Source organism: Haematobia irritans, chromosome 4 (genome assembly GCF_050003625.1).
Source record: "Haematobia irritans isolate KBUSLIRL chromosome 4, ASM5000362v1, whole genome shotgun sequence".
NCBI lineage: Eukaryota > Metazoa > Arthropoda > Insecta > Diptera > Muscidae > Haematobia > Haematobia irritans.
The window spans coordinates 107,287,812-107,307,321 of NC_134400.1; the positions used below are offsets into that span (position 1 = coordinate 107,287,812).

Below are 19,510 nucleotides of genomic sequence, written 5' to 3' on the forward strand. Positions count from 1 at the left end.
CGTATAATTTCTTCTACATTGTTGGTATTACAGGAAAAGGTGTTAAGAACTAAAAATCCTCGTGGATGTGAGAAAGATGTGAGGGACAATGCAATTAGCAAGAAAATAATGTTTTTTTTTGTTGAGCTAGTCTTTATGAAATTGTTTTTACATCCTGGAAAAGAATAAACGTTTATCACAAAAAGTATATACTTTTCTTCCAAATACACTTCCTTACAGCGAAACGCAAATGAGAAACGAACTTTGTTTGTCTAAAATTTCGTTTGGGAGGAAAGAATTATTTTTTTGCGTGCACCACGTTCCGAATTTCAACCTGATCGGATGAATTTTGCTCTTCCAAGAGGCTCCGGGGATCGATTTATATGGGGGCTATATATAATTGTGGACCGATATGGACCAATTCTTGCATGGTTGTTAGAGACCATATACTAGGTTAGGTTAGGTTAGGTTGCGGCCCGATGTATCAGGCTCACTTAGACTATTCAGTCCATTGTGATACCACATTGGTGAACTTCCCTCTTATCACTGAGTGCTGCCCGATTCCATGTCAAGTTCAATGACAAGGGACCTCCTTTTTATAGCCGAGTCCGAACGGCGTTCCATATTGCAGTGAAACCACTTAGAGAAGCTTTGAAACCCTAAGAAATGTCACCAGCATTACTGAGGTGGGATAATCCACCGCTGAAAAACTTTTTGGTGTTCGGTCGAAGCAGGAATCGAACCCACGACCTTGTATGTACAAGGCGGGCATGCTAACCATTGCACCACGGTGTCTCCCGGTGGCTCCCATATACTAACACCACGTACAAAATTTCAACCGGATCGGATGAATTTTGTTCCTCTAAGAGGCTCCGGAGGTCAAATCTGGAGAACGTTTTATATGGGGGCTATATATAATTATGGACCGATATGGGCCAATTCTGGCACGGTTGTTAAAGATCATATACTAACACCATGTTCCAAATTTCAACCGGATTGGATGAAATTTGCTTGTCTTCGAGACTTCGCAAGCCAAATCTGGGGATCGGTTTGTATGGGGGGCTATATATAATTATGAACCGATGTGGACCAATTTTTGCATGGTTGTTAGAGACCATATACCAACATCATGTACCAAATTTCAGCCGGATGGGATGAAATTTGCTTCTCTTTGAGGCTCCGCAACCCAAATCTGGGGATCGGTTTATATGGGGGCTATATATAATTATTGACCGATGTGGACCAATTTTTGCATGGTTGTTAGAGAGCATATACCAACATCATGTACCATATTTCAGCCGGATTGGATGAAATTTGCTTCTCTTTGAGGTTCCGCAAGCCAAATCTGGGGATCGGTTTATATGGGGGCTATATATAATTATGGGCCGATGTGGACCAATTTTTGCATGGTTGTTAGAGACCATATGCCAACACAATGTACCAAATTTCAGCCGGATCGGATGAAATATGTTTCTGTTAGAGGCTCCACAAGCCAAATCTGAGGGTACCTTTATATGGGGGCTATACGTAAAAGTGGACCGATATGGCCCATTTTCAATACCATCCGACCTACATCAATAACAACTACGTGTGCAAAGTTTCAAGTCGATAGTTGTTTCGTTCGGAAGTTAGCGTGATTTCAACAGACGGACGGACGGACGGATGGACATGCTTAGATCGACTCAGAATTTCACCACGACCCAGAATATATATACTTTATGGGGTCTTAGAGCAATATTTCGATGTGTTACAAACGGAATGACAAAGTTAATATACCCCCATCCTATGGTGGAGGGTATAAAAATATATGATGTTTGCTTGCACGACATTATAAATACAAATAAACAATGAATTAGTTAATAAATAAATAAAGTTAATTTTGTGTTTTCTTTTCTCAAGTGGCGTCCTTTTCTCGACGACGAAAAAAGTTTTTTCATAAAGATCAAAACATTTTAGGTTGTGATCATGTTGTTTTAACTGGAAGAAAAACTTTTTTGACGAATACCATAACATTTTAGATCCTGACCATTGTCTTTTAATGGAAACAAAATTTTGTTATCAATATAAAAACATTTTAGATGAGGACAATTTTATTTTTCTTAGAACCATATTCACTGAGACAACATGGTTGTAGGTGAAAATGTTACATGGTCGCCGCAAAAATAGCTCCTATCTTATTATTTTGCTCTTCGATCATGTTACTTCTCTGCGTGTAATTGATTTTACAGCTAAAACAAACTTTCATATCCCTGTGACGAACTTTCAAAGCTTACTGGTCAGCCGTGGACCCAGACCGTTGTTTCAGGCTTATTTAGACTATTCAGTTCATTGTGTTACAACCAGAGATGGTATGTATCAAACTTTTTTAAGTTTGCGACTGTCGAAAAGGTGTAAACGTCGTAAACGTCACATACGCGTTGTAAATGTAGAAAAAGTAACAGAAAATGTAGCAAACTCAAAATACTTCAGTCACATCAACAATACAGCGAATAAGTTTGAATTCTCAGGATTGTTCATAAAATTGTTAACGAATTTAAAACTAGAGGGTGATACGGTCAAAATTTGGTCAATATAAACTTGACGTATTTCTTTCAATTGAACACCCCTCATTTTGAAGGTGTGTGTGTGTAGAATGTTGCTCCTATTTTGATTTTGGAATTCACTCTTCAGTTGTCAAAATGCCGTCCAAGCAAGAAGAGCAGCGTATCAAAATTTTGCTCGCACATCGCGAAAATCCGAGCTAATCGCACGCAAAGCTGGCAAAATCGCTAAAAGTTGCCAAATCAACCGTTACAAATATAATTAAAGTGTTTGGGGAACGTTTGTCGACAGCCAGGAAGTCTGGATCGGGGAAAATCGAAAAGCGGAAGCCGCTGAGACGACAAAGAGAGTTGCCGGTAGTTTCAAGCGAACCCCTAACCTCTCTCTCCGAGATGCCGCAAATAAGCTGGGTGTATCGTCTACACCCGTGCATCGAGCAAAAAAACGAGCCGAACTATCGAATTACAAGAAGGTAGTGACTCCAAATCACGATGATAAACAAAATACGACGGCCAAAGCGCGATCCCGGAGACTGTACACGACATGCTGACGAAGTTTGACTGCGTGGTAATGGACGACGAAAACTACGTCAAAGCCGACTACAAGCAGCTTCCGAGACAGGAGTTTTATACGGCAAAAGGAAGGGGAAAGGTAGGAGATATTTTCAAGCACATAAAACTGTCAAAGTTCGCAAAGAAATATCTGGTTTGGCAAGCCATCTGTACCTGTGGCTTGAAAAGCAGCATTTTCATACACACAAAAAAATATTTTTCTGATTCAATCGCGAAATTAATTGATCCAATTAATTTTTTAATTGAAATGTCTTCAATCACAGAAATGATAGTATCAATTAAAAAATTAATTGACAGTCAATTAAGAAATTAATTGATCCAATTAAAAACTTAATTGATACTATTAATTTGTGTGATTGATTTTTATTTCAATTAAAAAATTTGTTGAATCAATTAAATTTTTAATTGAATATTTTTTAAAACTCAATTAAGAATTTAATTGGAAAAATTTTCGTAATTTTTTTTTCTGTGTAGCTTCCGGGACTGTCAACCAAGAAATTTACGTGAAAGAGTCTTTGAATAAACGTCTGCTGCCTTTCCTGAAGAAACACGGTTGTTCCGTACTGTTTTGGCCGGATTTGGCATCTTGCCATTACGGTAAAAAGGCCATGGAGTGGTACGCCGCCAACAACGTGCAGGTGGTTCCCAAGGACAAGAACCCTCGTACATATAAAGACTGAAATAAAACGTATTTCGAAACAAATTCTAATGTATAGTTTATTTTGACGTTTACTGTATATGAGATTTCAATCAAATTTAGCACACTTGACAATTGTACTCTTTGTGCTAAATTTTAAGTCAATTGGACTAAAACTTCGACCTTGACTTTGATTAGGAAAAATGTATTCACAGACAGACGGATATGACTTGATCGACTCAGGGTTCGGCTCTGAGCAATATTGGCAAAGACACCATGTGTCGATCTCGTCTCCTTCAGGGTATTGCGAATTCCAAATTTGGTATTTCAAAGTCCAGATTTCAGTAAATTTCATCCGTTCCGGTTAGTTTTTTTGAATTTTTGCATAGGCTATCATGTAGTCGCCCTATCCAGTTCTCTCTATTTCTTTTATTTATAGTTTCGACGCTAATTTATTAAATTATTCTCTACTTGTTTACAGCTACAACAAATACACAGTATTCCATGACCGAGAAGAAGCCTTTAAATATATGGTCGACTTACAAACCCAAGATGTTGATTTGGATTTTTGGTTACTTTCACGTAATATGTCCATTATATCGGTTAGTCCAATTATGCAGCCTATTTTCGAGGAACGCCTTCATGAACTGGGTGTAACGTATCAAGCCAGACCTTTAATGGAAGAGATGCGATCATTTAATGAGACCATTACTGGAGTTGACTATGACTGTGAGGGATCCCAATGTGGTCGTAGTAGGTCAAGAAGACAAGCGAGAGGATTTTTCTCACATTTTCCCAGATACACTGAGGTGAGCTCATAAAGTTCAGAAAAATCTAGAAATTTAAAAATATTTGTTTTTTTTTTTTTTTGTTTCAGATTTTAGGTTTCATGAGCGCTTTGGCATCTCGTTACCCCCAATATTGCCGTTATGAATCATTGGGTCGCTCCGCTGAAGGTCGCCACTTGGCCGTTCTCTCCATATCGCTGAATAGTCGTGTACGTCCACGTCGTGTTGCCTACATTCAGGCTGGAGCCCATGGTCGTGAATGGATCACTCCGTTGTCAGTTTTATATTTCGCCAATGAGATTTTAACAAATATTCGAGCTTTCCAGAAAGTTCTCAGTGATGTCGAGTTGTATTTGTTACCATTGGTTAATCCTGATGGCTACGAATATTCGTTTACCAATGTGAGTATGCAGTTCGATTTAATATGGGTTAAAAATTTCTGCCTGTTCATGGAAATTTCGTTCGCTTCGAGACGAACGAAACGTCAAAAATCACTCGATGATATCTCTAGAATTATAGCCTATAGAATCACAATTGAGTTCATGGCAAAGTTCGAGGTTTTATAGCAAATATATCTTAAGTTATTGTAATTTCATCCTAGATGAACGATTCGTCTCGGGATGATTTTGGGTTTCACTAACAGGCAACAGTGGAACAGTGGAAAAATATTTTACAAATATTTATTGTGCCTGACTTTAAATTTAAATTGTTTACTTAAAATTGTACTGACTCAAAGCTAATTTCTGTACACTCCACCTTGTGTTGAAGGATATACTAAATTTATCATTCCATTAGCATAAATATTCTGAGCCGATCTAGCGATATCCGTCCATCCGTCTGTTGAAATGACACTATCTTCTCTACGGAAATGACTAGTCCCTGGTGTGTATGGCCCAGTTCCAGTTTACACTTTAGGTCTCGACTTAGAGTCATTGCAAAATAACACCTCCTGCTACAGTTTAGTTGGACCAGGTCCTTATGAACCAATCTGGGAACTCTTCTTAGGAGCATGTTTCAATTCGAGCATCCGAATCGCACTAGAAAGGAAAAACTTTTGGAATATGTTGAACAATAGATAATTCAAATAATTAACATAAATTTCAGTAAATGTGTAGATCCAATAAGATTTTAACATTCAGAACGTGTAGAAATTAATAAATTATATGAGGATTTAAAAATTGCGATAAACTAGATAATCGCTAACAGTCCTGTGATAGGTTCGACAGTAGAAGTTTGCACCATTTACCCGTAGGTTAAAGTGGCAGCCCGATTAAGTTTCAGGTTCACTTAGACTATTCAGTCCGGAACCGTAGGGGTTCCGAACGAAACAAAGTATCGAAAACTATTGAAACTTGACACAAGTTGTTATACTCTCCACCATAGGATGGGGGGTATATTAACTATGTCATTCCGTTTCTAACACATCGAAATATTGCTCTAAGACCCCATAAAGTATATATATATATATATATATATATATATATATATATATATATATATATATATATATATATATATATATATATATATATATATATATATATATATATATATATATATATATATATATATATATATATATATATATATATATATATATATATATATATATATATATATATATATATATAAATATATATATATATATATATATATATATATATATATATATATATATATATATATATATATATATATATATATATATATATATATATATATATATATATATATATATATATATATATATATATATATATATATATATATATATATATATATATAATATATATATGTATATATATATATATATGTATATATATATATATATATATATATATATATATATATATATATATATATATATATATATATATATATATATATATATATATATATATATATATATATATATATATATATATATATATATATATATATATATATATATATATATATATATATATATATATATATATATATATATATATTAAGGGTCGTGGTGAAATTCTGAGTCGATCTGAGCATGTCCGTCCGTCTATATATATATATATATATATATATATATATATATATATATATATATATATATATATATATATATATATAATATATATATATATATATATATATATATATATATATATATATATATATATATATATATATGTATATATATATATATATATGTATATATATATATATATATATATATATATATATATATATATATATATATATATATATATATATATATATTTATATATATATATATATATATATATATATATATATATATATATATATATTATATATATATATATATATATATATATATATATATATATATATATATATATATATATATATATATATATATATATATATATATATATATATATATATATATATATATATATATATATATATATATATATATTATATATATATATATATATATATATATATATATATATATATATATATATATATATATATTAAGGGTCGTGGTGAAATTCTGAGTCGATCTGAGCATGTCCGTCCGTCCGTCCGTCTGTTGAAATCACGCTAACTTCCGAACGAAACAAGCTATCGACTTGAAACTTGGCACAAGTAGTTGTTATTGATGGGCCATATCGGTCCACTTTTACGTATAGCCCCCATATAAACGGACCCCAAATATGGCTTGCGATTGCTCTAAGAGAAGCAAATTTCATCCGATCCGGCTGAAATTTGGTACATGGTGTTAGTATATGGTCTCTAACAACCACGCAAAAATGGGTCCATATCGGTCCACTTTTACGTATAGCCCCCATATAAACGGACCCCCAAATTTGGTTTGCGATTGCTCTAAGAGAAGCAAATTTCATCCGATCCGGCTGAAATTTGGCACATGGTGTTAGTATATGGTCTCTAAAAACCATGAAACAATTGGTCCATATCGGTCCATAATTACATATAGCCCCCATATAAACCGATCCCCCGATTTGGCTTGCGGAGCCTCTAAGAGAACCAAATTTCATCCGATCGGGCTGAAATTTGGTACATGGTGTTAGTATATGGTTTTTAACAACCATGCAAAAATTTGTCCACATCGGTCCATAATTATATATAGCCCCCATATAAACCGATCCCCAGATTTGGCTTGCGGAGCCTCAAAGAGAAGAAAATTTCATCCGATCCGGCTGAAATTTGGAACATGGTGTTAAAATGTGGTCTCTAACAAACACATTAGCGTAGCTAGACAATTTTCCTAGGGGGGGCTATATCACTCGATCTGGAAGAATTTGATAGACTTCTACAAAATCTATAGACTCAAAATTTAAGTCGGCTAATGCACTAGGGTGGAACACAATGTTAGTACCCTGTACCACAGTAGTGGTGAAGGGTATAAATATAGGAAACGTTTAAATTTGAAGCAATTTTAAGGAAACTTCGAAAAAGTTTATTTATGATTTATCACTCGATATATATGTATTAGAAGTTTAAGAAAATTAGAGTCTTTTTTACAACTTTTCGACTAAGCAGTGGCGATTTTACAAGGAAAATGTTGGTATTTTGACCATTTTTGTCGAAATCAGAAAAACATATATATGGGAGCTATATCTAAATCTGAACCGATTTCAACCAAATTTGGCACGCATAGCTACAATGCTAATTCTACTCCCTGTGCAAAATTTCAACTAAATCGGAGTTAAAAATTGGCCTCTGTAGTCATATGAGTGTAAATCGGGCGAAAGCTTTATATGGGAGATATATCCAAATCTGAACCGATTTCAAGCAAATTTGGCACGCATAGTTACAACGCTAATTCTACTCCCTATGCAAAATTTCAACTAAATCGGAGCAAAAAATTGGCCTCTGTGGGCACATGAGTGTAAATCGGGCGAAAGCTATATATGGGGAGATATATCCAAATCTCAACCGATTTCAACTAAATTTGGCATGCATAGCTACAATGCTAATTCTACTCCCTGTGCAAAATTTCAACTAAATCGGAGCAAAAAATTGGCCTCTGTGGTCATTTGAGTGTAAATCGGGCGAAAGCTATATATGGGAGCTATATCTAAATCTGAACCGATTTCAACCAAATTTGACACGCATAGTTACAACGCTAATTCTACTCCCTATGCAAAATTTCAACTAAATCGGAGCAAAAAATTGGCCTCTGTGGGCACATGAGTGTAAATCGGGCGAAAGCTATATATGGGAGCTATATCTAAATCTGAACCGATTTCAAGCAAATTTGGCACGCATAGTTACAACGCTAATTCTACTCCCTATGCAAAATTTCAACTAAATCGGAGCAAAAAATTGGCCTCTGTGGGCACATGAGTGTAAATCGGGCGAAAGCTATATATGGGAGCTATATCTAAATCTGAACCGATTTCAACCAAATTTGGCATGCATAGCTACAATGCTAATTATACTCCCTGTGCAAAATTTCAACTAAATCGGAGCAAAAAATTGGCCTCTGTGGGCAAATGAGTGTAAATCGGGCGAAGGCCATATATGGGAACTATATCTAAATCTGAACCGATTTGGCTGATATTTTGCAAGTTTTTCGAGACTCGTAAAATATTCGGATGTACGGAATTTGAGGAAGATCCGTTGATATACACGCCAATTATGACCAGATCGGTGAAAAATATATATGGCAGCTATATCTAAATCTGAATCGATTTTTTCCAAAATCAATAGGGATCGTCTTTGAGCCGAAACAGGACCCTATACCAAATTTTAGGACAATCGGACTAAAACTGCGAGCTGTACTTTGCACACAAAAATACATCAACAGACAGACAGACGGACAGACAGACAGACAGACGGACATCGCTAAATCGACTCAGAATTTAATTCTAAGACGATCGGTATACTAAACGATGGGTCTCAGACTTTTCCTTCTTGGCGTTACATACAAATGCACAAACTTATTATACCCTGTACCACAGTAGTAGTAGTGAAGGGTATAAAAATGAATAAAAAATAGACATCAAAAGAACGCGAAAATTAATTTATAATAAAGCAAGTAAAAGTAGTTCCACACATTTCCCAGCAAAAAAATTTGGAAGTTCTTCCAAAGACACAACTTTAAAAGCACTTCCAGAAGATGTACTCCCAATGATGTTCTTTATTTTAACTACTCAGGAAGTTCTTTAAATTCAATTTTTTATAACTTGGTTTTTTCATACTTTTAATGGGAAATTTTAACTTTTTTGTTTCAAATACCTTAAAACCGAAGTAAGAATTCATAAAATGGTACAAATAATTTGAATTTTGTCGAAAAAATTCTAAATCCAATCTGAAAAACTTGTGAATTTTTGAAAATATTTGAGGTCAAACGTTTCCGACAAGCATTAGAATTCATTAAAAATTATAAAAATTATTTATTTGACAAAATATAACCGAATTTTTTTAATTTACATTCAAAACATTGAATTCGGATCACACCAAAAGAAGTGATGCAAATTCAGTGCAACGGCTGTTGAAATGGAGGACTTCCGTCCTATGACAAGCCCATGTTAAATTCATCGCTTCTTCGCCAATTTTGCACCACTTCCGGATCCAAAAAGATAATTTTCATTACTTTTTTGGCGACGATTTTTTGGCAGAGCTTGTTTATTTTTTATAAAAATTGAAAATCGTAAATAGGTTTTCAAATTCTGGGGGGCTAAAATTTTTCTGGGGGGGTCTAAGCCCCTCCCCAGAGGCCTTCTACGCGTATGAACAAACACGCAAGAATTGCTCCATATCGGTCCATAATTATATATAGCCCCCATATAAACCGTTCCCCAGATTGATTTCATGGTTGCCACTCAAGCCAAAAATAATCTACCAAAATTTTATTTTTATGGAAAACATTGTCAAAATGTTATTTCTATAGAAAATGTTGTCAAAATTTTATTTCTATAGAAAATTTTGTCAAAATTTTATTTCTATAGAAAATTTTGTCAAAATTTTATTTCTAGAGAAAATTTTGTAAAAATTTTATTTCTATAGAAAAATTTGTGAAAATTTTATTTTTATAGAAAATTTTGTGAAAATTTTATTTCTATAGAAAATTTTGTGAAAATTTTATTTCTATAGAACATTTTTTCCTAATTTTACTTCTATAGAAAATGTTGTCAAAATTTTATTTCTGTAGAAACTTTAAACTTAATTATATACGTATTTAATCGGCCTTTTTTAGTTTAATATATACTACGTATTGACTACCTTGTAATTTAGAAGACGGTGTTAGGAAGTTTTAAGATACCTTGCCATCGGCAAGTTACCGCAACCCAAATAATTCGATTGTGGATGACAGTCTTCAGTAGAAGTTTCTACGCAATCCATGGTGGAGGGTACATAAGCTTCGGCCTGGCCGAACTTACGGCCGTATATAAAGGGTGATTTGTTAAGAGCTTGATAACTTTTTTTTAAAAAAAAACGCATAAAATTTGCAAAATCTCATCGGTTCTTTATTTGAAACGTTAGATTGGTCCATGACATTTACTTTTTGAAGATAATTTCATTTAAATGTTGACCGCGGCTGCGTCTTAGGTGGTCCATTCGGAAAGTCCAATTTTGGGCAACTTTTTCGAGCATTTCGGCCGGAATAGCCCGAATTTCTTCGGAAATGTTGTCTTCCAAAGCTGGAATAGTTGCTGGCTTATTTCTGTAGACTTTAGACTTGACGTAGCCCCACAAAAAATAGTCTAAAGGCGTCAAATCGCATGATCTTGGTGGCCAACTTACCGGTCCATTTCTTGAGATGAATTGTTCTCCGAAGTTTTCCCTCAAAATGGCCATAGAATCGCGAGCTGTGTGGCATGTAGCGCCATCTTGTTGAAACCACATGTCAACCAAGTTCAGTTCTTCCATTTTTGGCAACAAAAAGTTTGTTAGCATCGAACGATAGCGATCGCCATTCACCGTAACGTTGCGTCCAACAGCATCTTTGAAAAAATACGGTCCAATGATTCCACCAGCGTACAAACCACACCAAACAGTGCATTTTTCGGGATGCATGGGCAGTTCTTGAACGGCTTCTGGTTGCTCTTCACTCCAAATGCGGCAATTTTGCTTATTTACGTAGCCATTCAACCAGAAATGAGCCTCATCGCTGAACAAAATTTGTCGATAAAAAAGCGGATTTTCTGCCAACTTTTCTAGGGCCCATTCACTGAAAATTCGACGTTGTGGCAGATCGTAAGTCTATTCATGATGAAATGTCAAAGCATACTGAGCATCTTTCTCTTTGACACCATGTCTGAAATCCCACGTGATCTGTCAAATACTAATGCATGAAAATCCTAACCTCAAAAGAATCACCCTTTACTTGTTATTATTGATGCAGATCTAGCAGGAAAATAGCTAAATTGGCAACGCTCCATATCAGCTATCATATACACAACCTCAAAAAAAAAAATCGCTTCTGTAACATATACCCCAAACACATTTTGCTTCAAGTATATATATTTTCAGGATTGGTCCAAACAAAATATTGTTTGTATTGTTCAAACATATTATGTTTTACCTTAGGGCATACACTGGTAGTAAAAATTTTAATGAAATTTTCTTTGTGTCGATATATTTTTAAGGCGCCAATTGGTTATTTCCATTCTTTTACCTGCAGCATACTCTCTAGGTCTCTCTTTCTAAACACATTTATGTTTATAGGCTATTTCTAAATTAATACATGTTTGCATTCAAGCATATTATATTTACAAAAATTGTATGTCCCAAACATAATATGTCCTAACATATTAACATATATGTCCCAAACAAGTTATTCTAGTTTATGAACATTGTATGCTTGTACTTAAAAACATTGTGTTCAAAAATTTGAGTTTCAAACATATAATTTTTACACCCAAACATATGAAAAACAGTATTTTTCGTCCATGCAGGATTTGCCTAGAAAACAATATTTTTGTGACAAAAGTGTTCCATGTTCGCCATGAGAAAATAATATTGAAACATGTTTGAGGTAATCATCGTCCATCTTTGTGTGTGGTTACCCTGATTGTTTGGTTCTTTCTTCTTTGATGCTGAATATATTATAGTGTATGTTTTTCTTTTACATTTCTAGGATCGTTTTTGGCGTAAGAACAGACATCGTTATCCTGGACGTAGTTGTGTTGGTGTCGATATCAATCGTAATTTCCCCAATCACTGGAATGATCGTGGTGCAAGTCAAAATGTAATTGTCAGGCAATTCTAGTTTGGTTTATATTTGCCAGTATCAACGGATCTAACATTTGTTGTTTCTTTTTGACTTTTTTCCAGCTTTGCTCAGAAGTATTCTCTGGAACCCATCCATCTTCGGAACCGGAAACAGCAGCTATTGCCCGTTATTTGGAATATAATCGTCATCGTGTGAAGCTTAGTTTGGATGTTCATTCATTTGGCAAATTCATTTTCTATCCTTTTGGCTATGCCAGGTATACACAGGCATTCTGTAAGAATATTAATGCTCCAACTAACTTCTTCTCTCTCCATAGAAATGCTTTTGCTCCTACACGTAGCTTCTTGCATCAAGTGGCTCAGAGAGCTGCCAGTCAAATAGCCAAATATCGTGGCACCATTTATACAGTGGGTACATCTGCTAATATCCTGTACGAAGCTTCTGGAGGTTTAGATGACTATGCCTATGGCAATTTGGGTATACCCATGTCCTTTACCCTCGAATTACCCGGAGAGAATTTCCAAGTGGCCTCATCAGATATTATACACATATGTAAGGAGACTTTCGCTGGTTTTGTGGAATTTGTCCGGCATGTCAGTTTATATTAATGGACCTCGGTTATGAAGGACGGCTGTGAAGGACGGACCTTATCATTGTTTTGGCTTCCTGCCTATAATGAAGAAGTTTTATGTGTTGGTCAACGAATGTCATTTTAGATAATTAGTATTGAATTTTGTTTTATTTATACTACTTTAGCAGCAAATGCATTTTTATTAACTTTACGTATTTTTGTTGAATGTTGTATGGAAGGTCCATGTGATGTCCCTTTATAATTTTCTCTTAGTACATTATCTAATGCCTTAATACATTTATTTGTAATTTAGAAATTTTATTTAATTGTTAATTATTTTTAGTTTAATAAAATCTTAAAATATCAATTACTTAGTTTGGATTATCTAATGCAAATAGTTGGTAAATAAAAATGGTATATGCCAAAAATATTATTCTAATTCTATAGATATTTTAGGAACACAATCAGCTGTGCGGAATAGAGTGTGTATCGGTCCATGTTTTGGTATAGCCCCCATATAGACCATCTAGGTATCACATTTTGCATGAAATTCGAAAACAAACGTATTATAGATCTATAAACAAGTGTAACGAATGCGGTGTGTGTAGGCTCATGTTTTGGTATAGCCCCCATATAGATCGATCTCCCGATTTGATTTCATGGGCTTCTAGGATATTTATCCGATTTGGCTGAAATTTAAAATATATAGTGCAAGAGTTCCACAAATAAGCGCTGAAAAATCGTTTGCATCGGTGCATGTTTTGGTAAAGCCCGATTTGATTAATTGGGCTTCACGTAGTTTATATTCTATTTGCTTGAAATTCAAACGCCAAAGATATTTTAGGCCAGAGTTGGCCTGTTGCGTTTACGACGGTATAATACGTATGTCGCAAAAGTCGTAAACCTAGTGTAGAATATCTAATTATGCCCTTCACCACTACTGTGGTACAGGGTATAATAAGTTTGTGCATTTGTATATAACGTCAAGAAGGAGTAATCATAGACCAACCTTTTAGTATACGGATCGGCTTAGAATTAAATTCTGAGTCGATTTAGCGATGTCCGTCTGTCTGTCTGTCTGTTGGTGTATTTTTGTGTGCAAAGTACAGCTCGCAGTTTTAGTCCGATTGTCCTAACATTTGGTATAGGGTCCTGTTTCGGCTCAAAGATGATCCCTATTGATCGGTTCAGATTTAGATATAGCTGCCATATATTTTTTCACCGATCTGGTCATAATTGGCGTGTATATCAACCGATCTTCCTCAAATTCCGTACATCCGAATATTTTATGAGTCTCGAAAAACTTGCAAAATATCAGCCAAATCTTGGATACGAATGAGAGAAGTCAGATATGTCTATTCGAGACAATTCCAGGATTTGGTAGTGACATCACATTATTCATTTCCTTGGCATCGGGTATGACGAATGAGTCAGACGCACATTGTTTGAAGACCGACCAGGAATGCTACAAATTCTCTTAAAGTGGGTGTAGCATTTTCATGATAGTCAGATTGCGTTCATTTACTAACCGACCCGCGTCAAATTTGCTACAAAGTAATCCAATTGAACATCCTTTAAGTGTGCCAAATTTCATGGAAATTGGTTCAGATTTAGATATAGCTCCCATATATATGTATCACCTGATTTTCCCAAATTTGGCCACAAGTCTCTTATTTATCAACCGATCTTACTCAAAGTTGGCCAAATCTAATTTTTTATAGTACTTACTATATGTGAAAAATTGACCAAAATCGGTCAAGATTTAGCTATAGCTCCCATGTGTATGTATCGCCCGATTTTCGAAAATTTGGTCTTAATAGCCTTATTTATTAACCTGCAAAATACCATCCAAATCGGTTCAAATTTAGATATAGCTCTCATATATGTGCACCGCCCGATCTTGAAAAATTTGTCCCCAATAACATTATTTTTGACCATTGTGACCTCATATATTAACCGATCTCACTCCTCAAATTCAGCTGTAATATCAACCAAACCTGCAAAATATCATTCAAATCGTTTCAGATTTAGATATAGCTCCCATATATATGTAGCACCCAATTTTAAAAAAAATTGTCCTTATTAACGTTAGTTTTACCATAGTGGCCTCATTTATTAACCGATCTTACTCAAATTTAGCAAACAGTAACACTCTAATGCTGTAATGCTTTTTATTGTTTTTATTCAAAACTCTACTAGATTTATACCTCTCATTCACAACTTCAAACTATTCTTGGTATCAAAGAATGACTAGCTACAATTTTGAAACTTTTTAATTAGTATGGAAATTGGCCAAAAGGTGATTTTATAAAATTCTCTCTAAACAGTAATTCACTTTTGCAAGACTTAAGTAGTTTTCCTTCCTTCCAGTTTCTGTAGTATTTTGTGAAAGGTTTTGTGAAAGGTTAACTACCCAGCAAAAAAATTTGGAAGTTCTTCCGAAGTCACAACTTTAAAAGCACTTCCAAAAGATGCACTCCCAATGATGTTCTTTATTTTAACTACCCAGGAAGTTCTTTTAATTCAATTTTTGTATAACTTGGTTTTTTCATACTTTTAATGGATAATTTTAACTTTTTTTGTTTCAAATAGGTTAAAAACAGAGTAAGAATTCATAAAATGGTACAAATCATTTAAATTTTGTCGACAAAAATGCTAAATCCAATCTGAAAAAATTGTGAATTTTTGAAAATATTTGAGGTTAAACGTTTCCGACAAGCGTAAGAATTCATTAAAAATTATAAAAAATTATAAAAATTATTTATTTGACAAAATATCGCAGAATTTTTTAATTTACATCCAAAATATTGAATTCGGATCACACCTAAGAAGTGATGCAAATTCATGAATTTAACATGAGCTTGTCATAGACGGAAGTCCACCATTTCAACAGCCGTTGCACTGAATTTGCATCACTCCTTTAGGTGTGATCCGAATTCAATGTTTTGGATGTACATTAAAAAATTCTGCGATATATTGTCAAATAAAATTTTAATATTTCTGGTAGGCACATTTTTTTGGCAGATCAAACCTATTATAAAGGGTGATACGGTCAAAATTTGGTCAAGGGAAAACGCGTGTAAATCAGTGAAATCGTTTATTTAAAAAATTAAATTAAATTTCTTTTTCAAGTTCAATTAGTATAAAATTCAGGAAAAATATTCAGTTAGGCTTTCGCTTTTCCAAATCCGAATTGCCGGGCCTCACGTTTGACACCTGCCATCAGATTTTGTACAGCCACCTTGTCCACCTTGTCCACCTTCTTGGCCGCAGAAAGCCAGTTTGCCTTGAACTGCTGCTCGTCCTTAGCAGTTTTTATGGTCTTCATTAGGTTCCGCTTGACATTAGCCCAGTATTTCTCAATTGGGCGGAGGTCTGGCGTGCTGGGAGGGTTCTTGTCTTTGGGAACCACCTGCACGTTGTTGGCGGCGTACCACTCCATGGCCTTTTTACCGTAATGGCAAGATGCCAAATCCGGCCAAAACAGTACGGAACAACCGTGTTTCTCCAGGAAAGGCAGCAGACGTTTATTCAAACACTCTTTAACGTAAATTTCTTGGTTGACAGTCCCGGAAGCTATGAAAATGCTGCTTTTCAAGTCACAGGTACAGATGGCTTGACAAACCAGATATTTCTTTGCGAACTTTTACAGTTTTATGTGCTTGAAAATATCTGCTACTTTTCCCCTTCCTTTTGCCGTATAAAACTCCTGTCCCGGAAGCTGCTTGTAGTCGGCTTTGACGTAGGTTTCGTCGTCCATTACCACGCAGTCAAACTTCGTAAGCATCGTCGTGTACAGCCTCCGGGATCGCGCTTTGGCCGTCTTTTTATACCCACCACCATAAAATGGTGACGGGGGTATAATAAGTTTGTCATTCCGTTTGTAACACATCGAAATATCGAATTCCGACTATATAAAGTATATATATTGTTGATCAGGGAGAAATTCTAAGACGATATAAGCATGTCCGTCTGTCCGTCTGTCTGTCTGTCTGTCTGTTGTAATCACGCTACAGCCTTCAATAATGGCGCTATCGTCCCCAAATTTGGCACAGATTAGTTTTTTGTTTGCAGGCAGGTCAAGTTCAAAGATGGGCTATATCGGTCCAAGTTTTGATATAGTCCCCATATAAACCTACCTCCCGATTTGGGGTCTTGGGCCTATAAAAACCGTAGTTTTTATCAGATTTGCCTGAAATTGGAAATCTAGAGGTATTTTGGGACCATAAAGAGGTGTGTCGAAAATGGTCCGTATCGGTCCATGTTTTGGTATAGCCCCCATATAGACCGATCTCCCGAATTTGCTTCTTAGGCGTCTAGAAACCGTATTTTCTATCCGATTTGTCTGAAATTGAAAATCTAGAGGTATTTTAGGACCATAAGGAGGTGTGTCGAAAATGGTCCGTATCGGTCCATGGTTTGATATAGCCCCCATATAGACCGATCTCCCGATTTTGCTTCTTGGGCGCCTAGAAACTATATTTACCATCCGATTTACCACAAATTAGAAATCTGGAGGTATTGTGGGACTATAAAGAGGTGTGTCGAAAATGGTCGGTATCGGTCCATGTTTTGGTATAGCCCCCATATAGACCGATCTCCCGATTTTGCTTCTTGCGCGTCTAGAAACAGTACTTTCTATCCGATTTGTATGAAATTGAAAATCTAGAGGTATTTTGGGACCATAAAGAGGTGAGTCGAAAATGGTCCGTATCGGTGCATGTTTTGATATAGCCCCCATATAAACCAACCTCCCGATTTGGAGTCTTGGGCCTATAAAAACCGTAGTTTTTATCCAATTTGCCTGAAATTGGAAATATAGAGGTATTTGAGGACCGTAAAAAGGTGTGCCGAAAATGGTGCCCATCGGTCCATGTTTTGGTATAGCCCCCATATAGACCGATATCCCGATTTTGCTTCTAGGGCTTCTAGAAACCATATTTACAATACCATTTGCCTGAAATTGGAAATCAGAGGTATTTGAGGATCATAGAAAGGTGTGCCGAAAATAGTGCTCATCGGTCCATGTTTTGATATAGGCCCCATAGAGACTGATCTCCCGATTTTGCTTCTTGGGCTTCTAGAAACTATATTTTCTATCCGATTTTCCTGAAATTGAAAATCTAGAGTTCTTTTGGGACCATAAAAAGGTGTGCCGAAAATGGGGCCCATCGGTCCATTTTCTGGTATAGCCTCCATATAGACCGATCTCCCGATTTTGCTTCTTGGGCTTCTAGAAACTATATTTACCATCCGCTTTGCCTGAAATTCTTGAGCTTCTATAAACTGTATTTATTACCCGATTTGCCTGAAATTCGAAATCTGGAGGTATTTTCAGACCACAAATAAGTGTGCCGAAATTGAGGTATATCGGTCCATTTAACCCCCATATAGACTGATCTCTCGATTTTTACTTCTTGGGCGTCTAGAGACTATGTTTTCTAGGCGATTTGTTTGAAATTCTGGAGGTATTTTAAGTTCACAAATATGTGAGTAGCAAATGGTACCTATCGGTCCATGTTTTGGTATAGTCCCCATATACACCGATCTCCCGGCTTTATTTCTTGGGCTTCTAGAATCTGTAGTTTTTATCCGATTTGCTGGAAATTAGTAATCTATAACGAAATTTTAGGCAAACGAAATTTCCTTTTCTTATAAAGTATTTTCGTTTATTCAACTCTAAAATTCTCTAAAATAGCAGGCGCACTGATCATGAAAATTGCTTCAAACTGAAAGTAAAATTTCCAGATTTTAATCATCGTATTTATTTAAATAATGGCGGAAAAAATCTACAAATTTAAGATTTCAAATCAAGGCGTAATTTAATCATATACACGAAATGTTTATAATTTCTCTAAAACTCAAACAAAATTGGTTCTCATAAATCTAGAATCTTATCTGGTCTTCATAGGTAGAATCTTTAAAGTTTGTCTTCGGGAGCTGACTGCCTTAGGAGAAGATTTGTAACCCACTACGACGAAGAGTTTTCAAAGTAAACTATCATATTTGATTCATGGTGGTGGGTATTTAAAATTCGGCCCGGCCGAATTTACTGCTGTATATACTTGTTTTTATTAAATTTAGGACACAAATTTTGGAAATTTACGTCCCTTAGATAAAGTTGTATGTCTTTGAACTAAGACAAATTTTCCTTAAGGTAAAGAAACTCATTTTTTATTTAAAGAAATCGTCCATAAATTAACTGAAATATAGAATCGTAATTAAGAAAACATTTTTACTTTGAAGTATCTG

At 35.0% G+C, this 19,510-nt stretch overlaps 1 protein-coding gene across 1 annotated transcript in view; it reads left to right on the plus strand.

Annotated features, from left to right (window-relative positions):
- The window catches only part of LOC142236305 (carboxypeptidase B), a 54,122-nt gene extending 40,497 nt beyond the window's left edge, over positions 1-13,625 (plus strand). The window contains exons 2-6 of the mRNA XM_075307566.1: positions 4,211-4,538; positions 4,607-4,918; positions 12,592-12,702; positions 12,789-12,943; positions 13,004-13,625. Of these exons, the coding sequence (XP_075163681.1) occupies positions 4,211-4,538; positions 4,607-4,918; positions 12,592-12,702; positions 12,789-12,943; positions 13,004-13,295 (1,198 nt within the window). The 3' untranslated portion in view covers positions 13,296-13,625. The remainder of the gene's footprint in view (positions 1-4,210; positions 4,539-4,606; positions 4,919-12,591; positions 12,703-12,788; positions 12,944-13,003) is intronic.
- Positions 13,626-19,510: the final 5,885 nt, after the last annotated feature.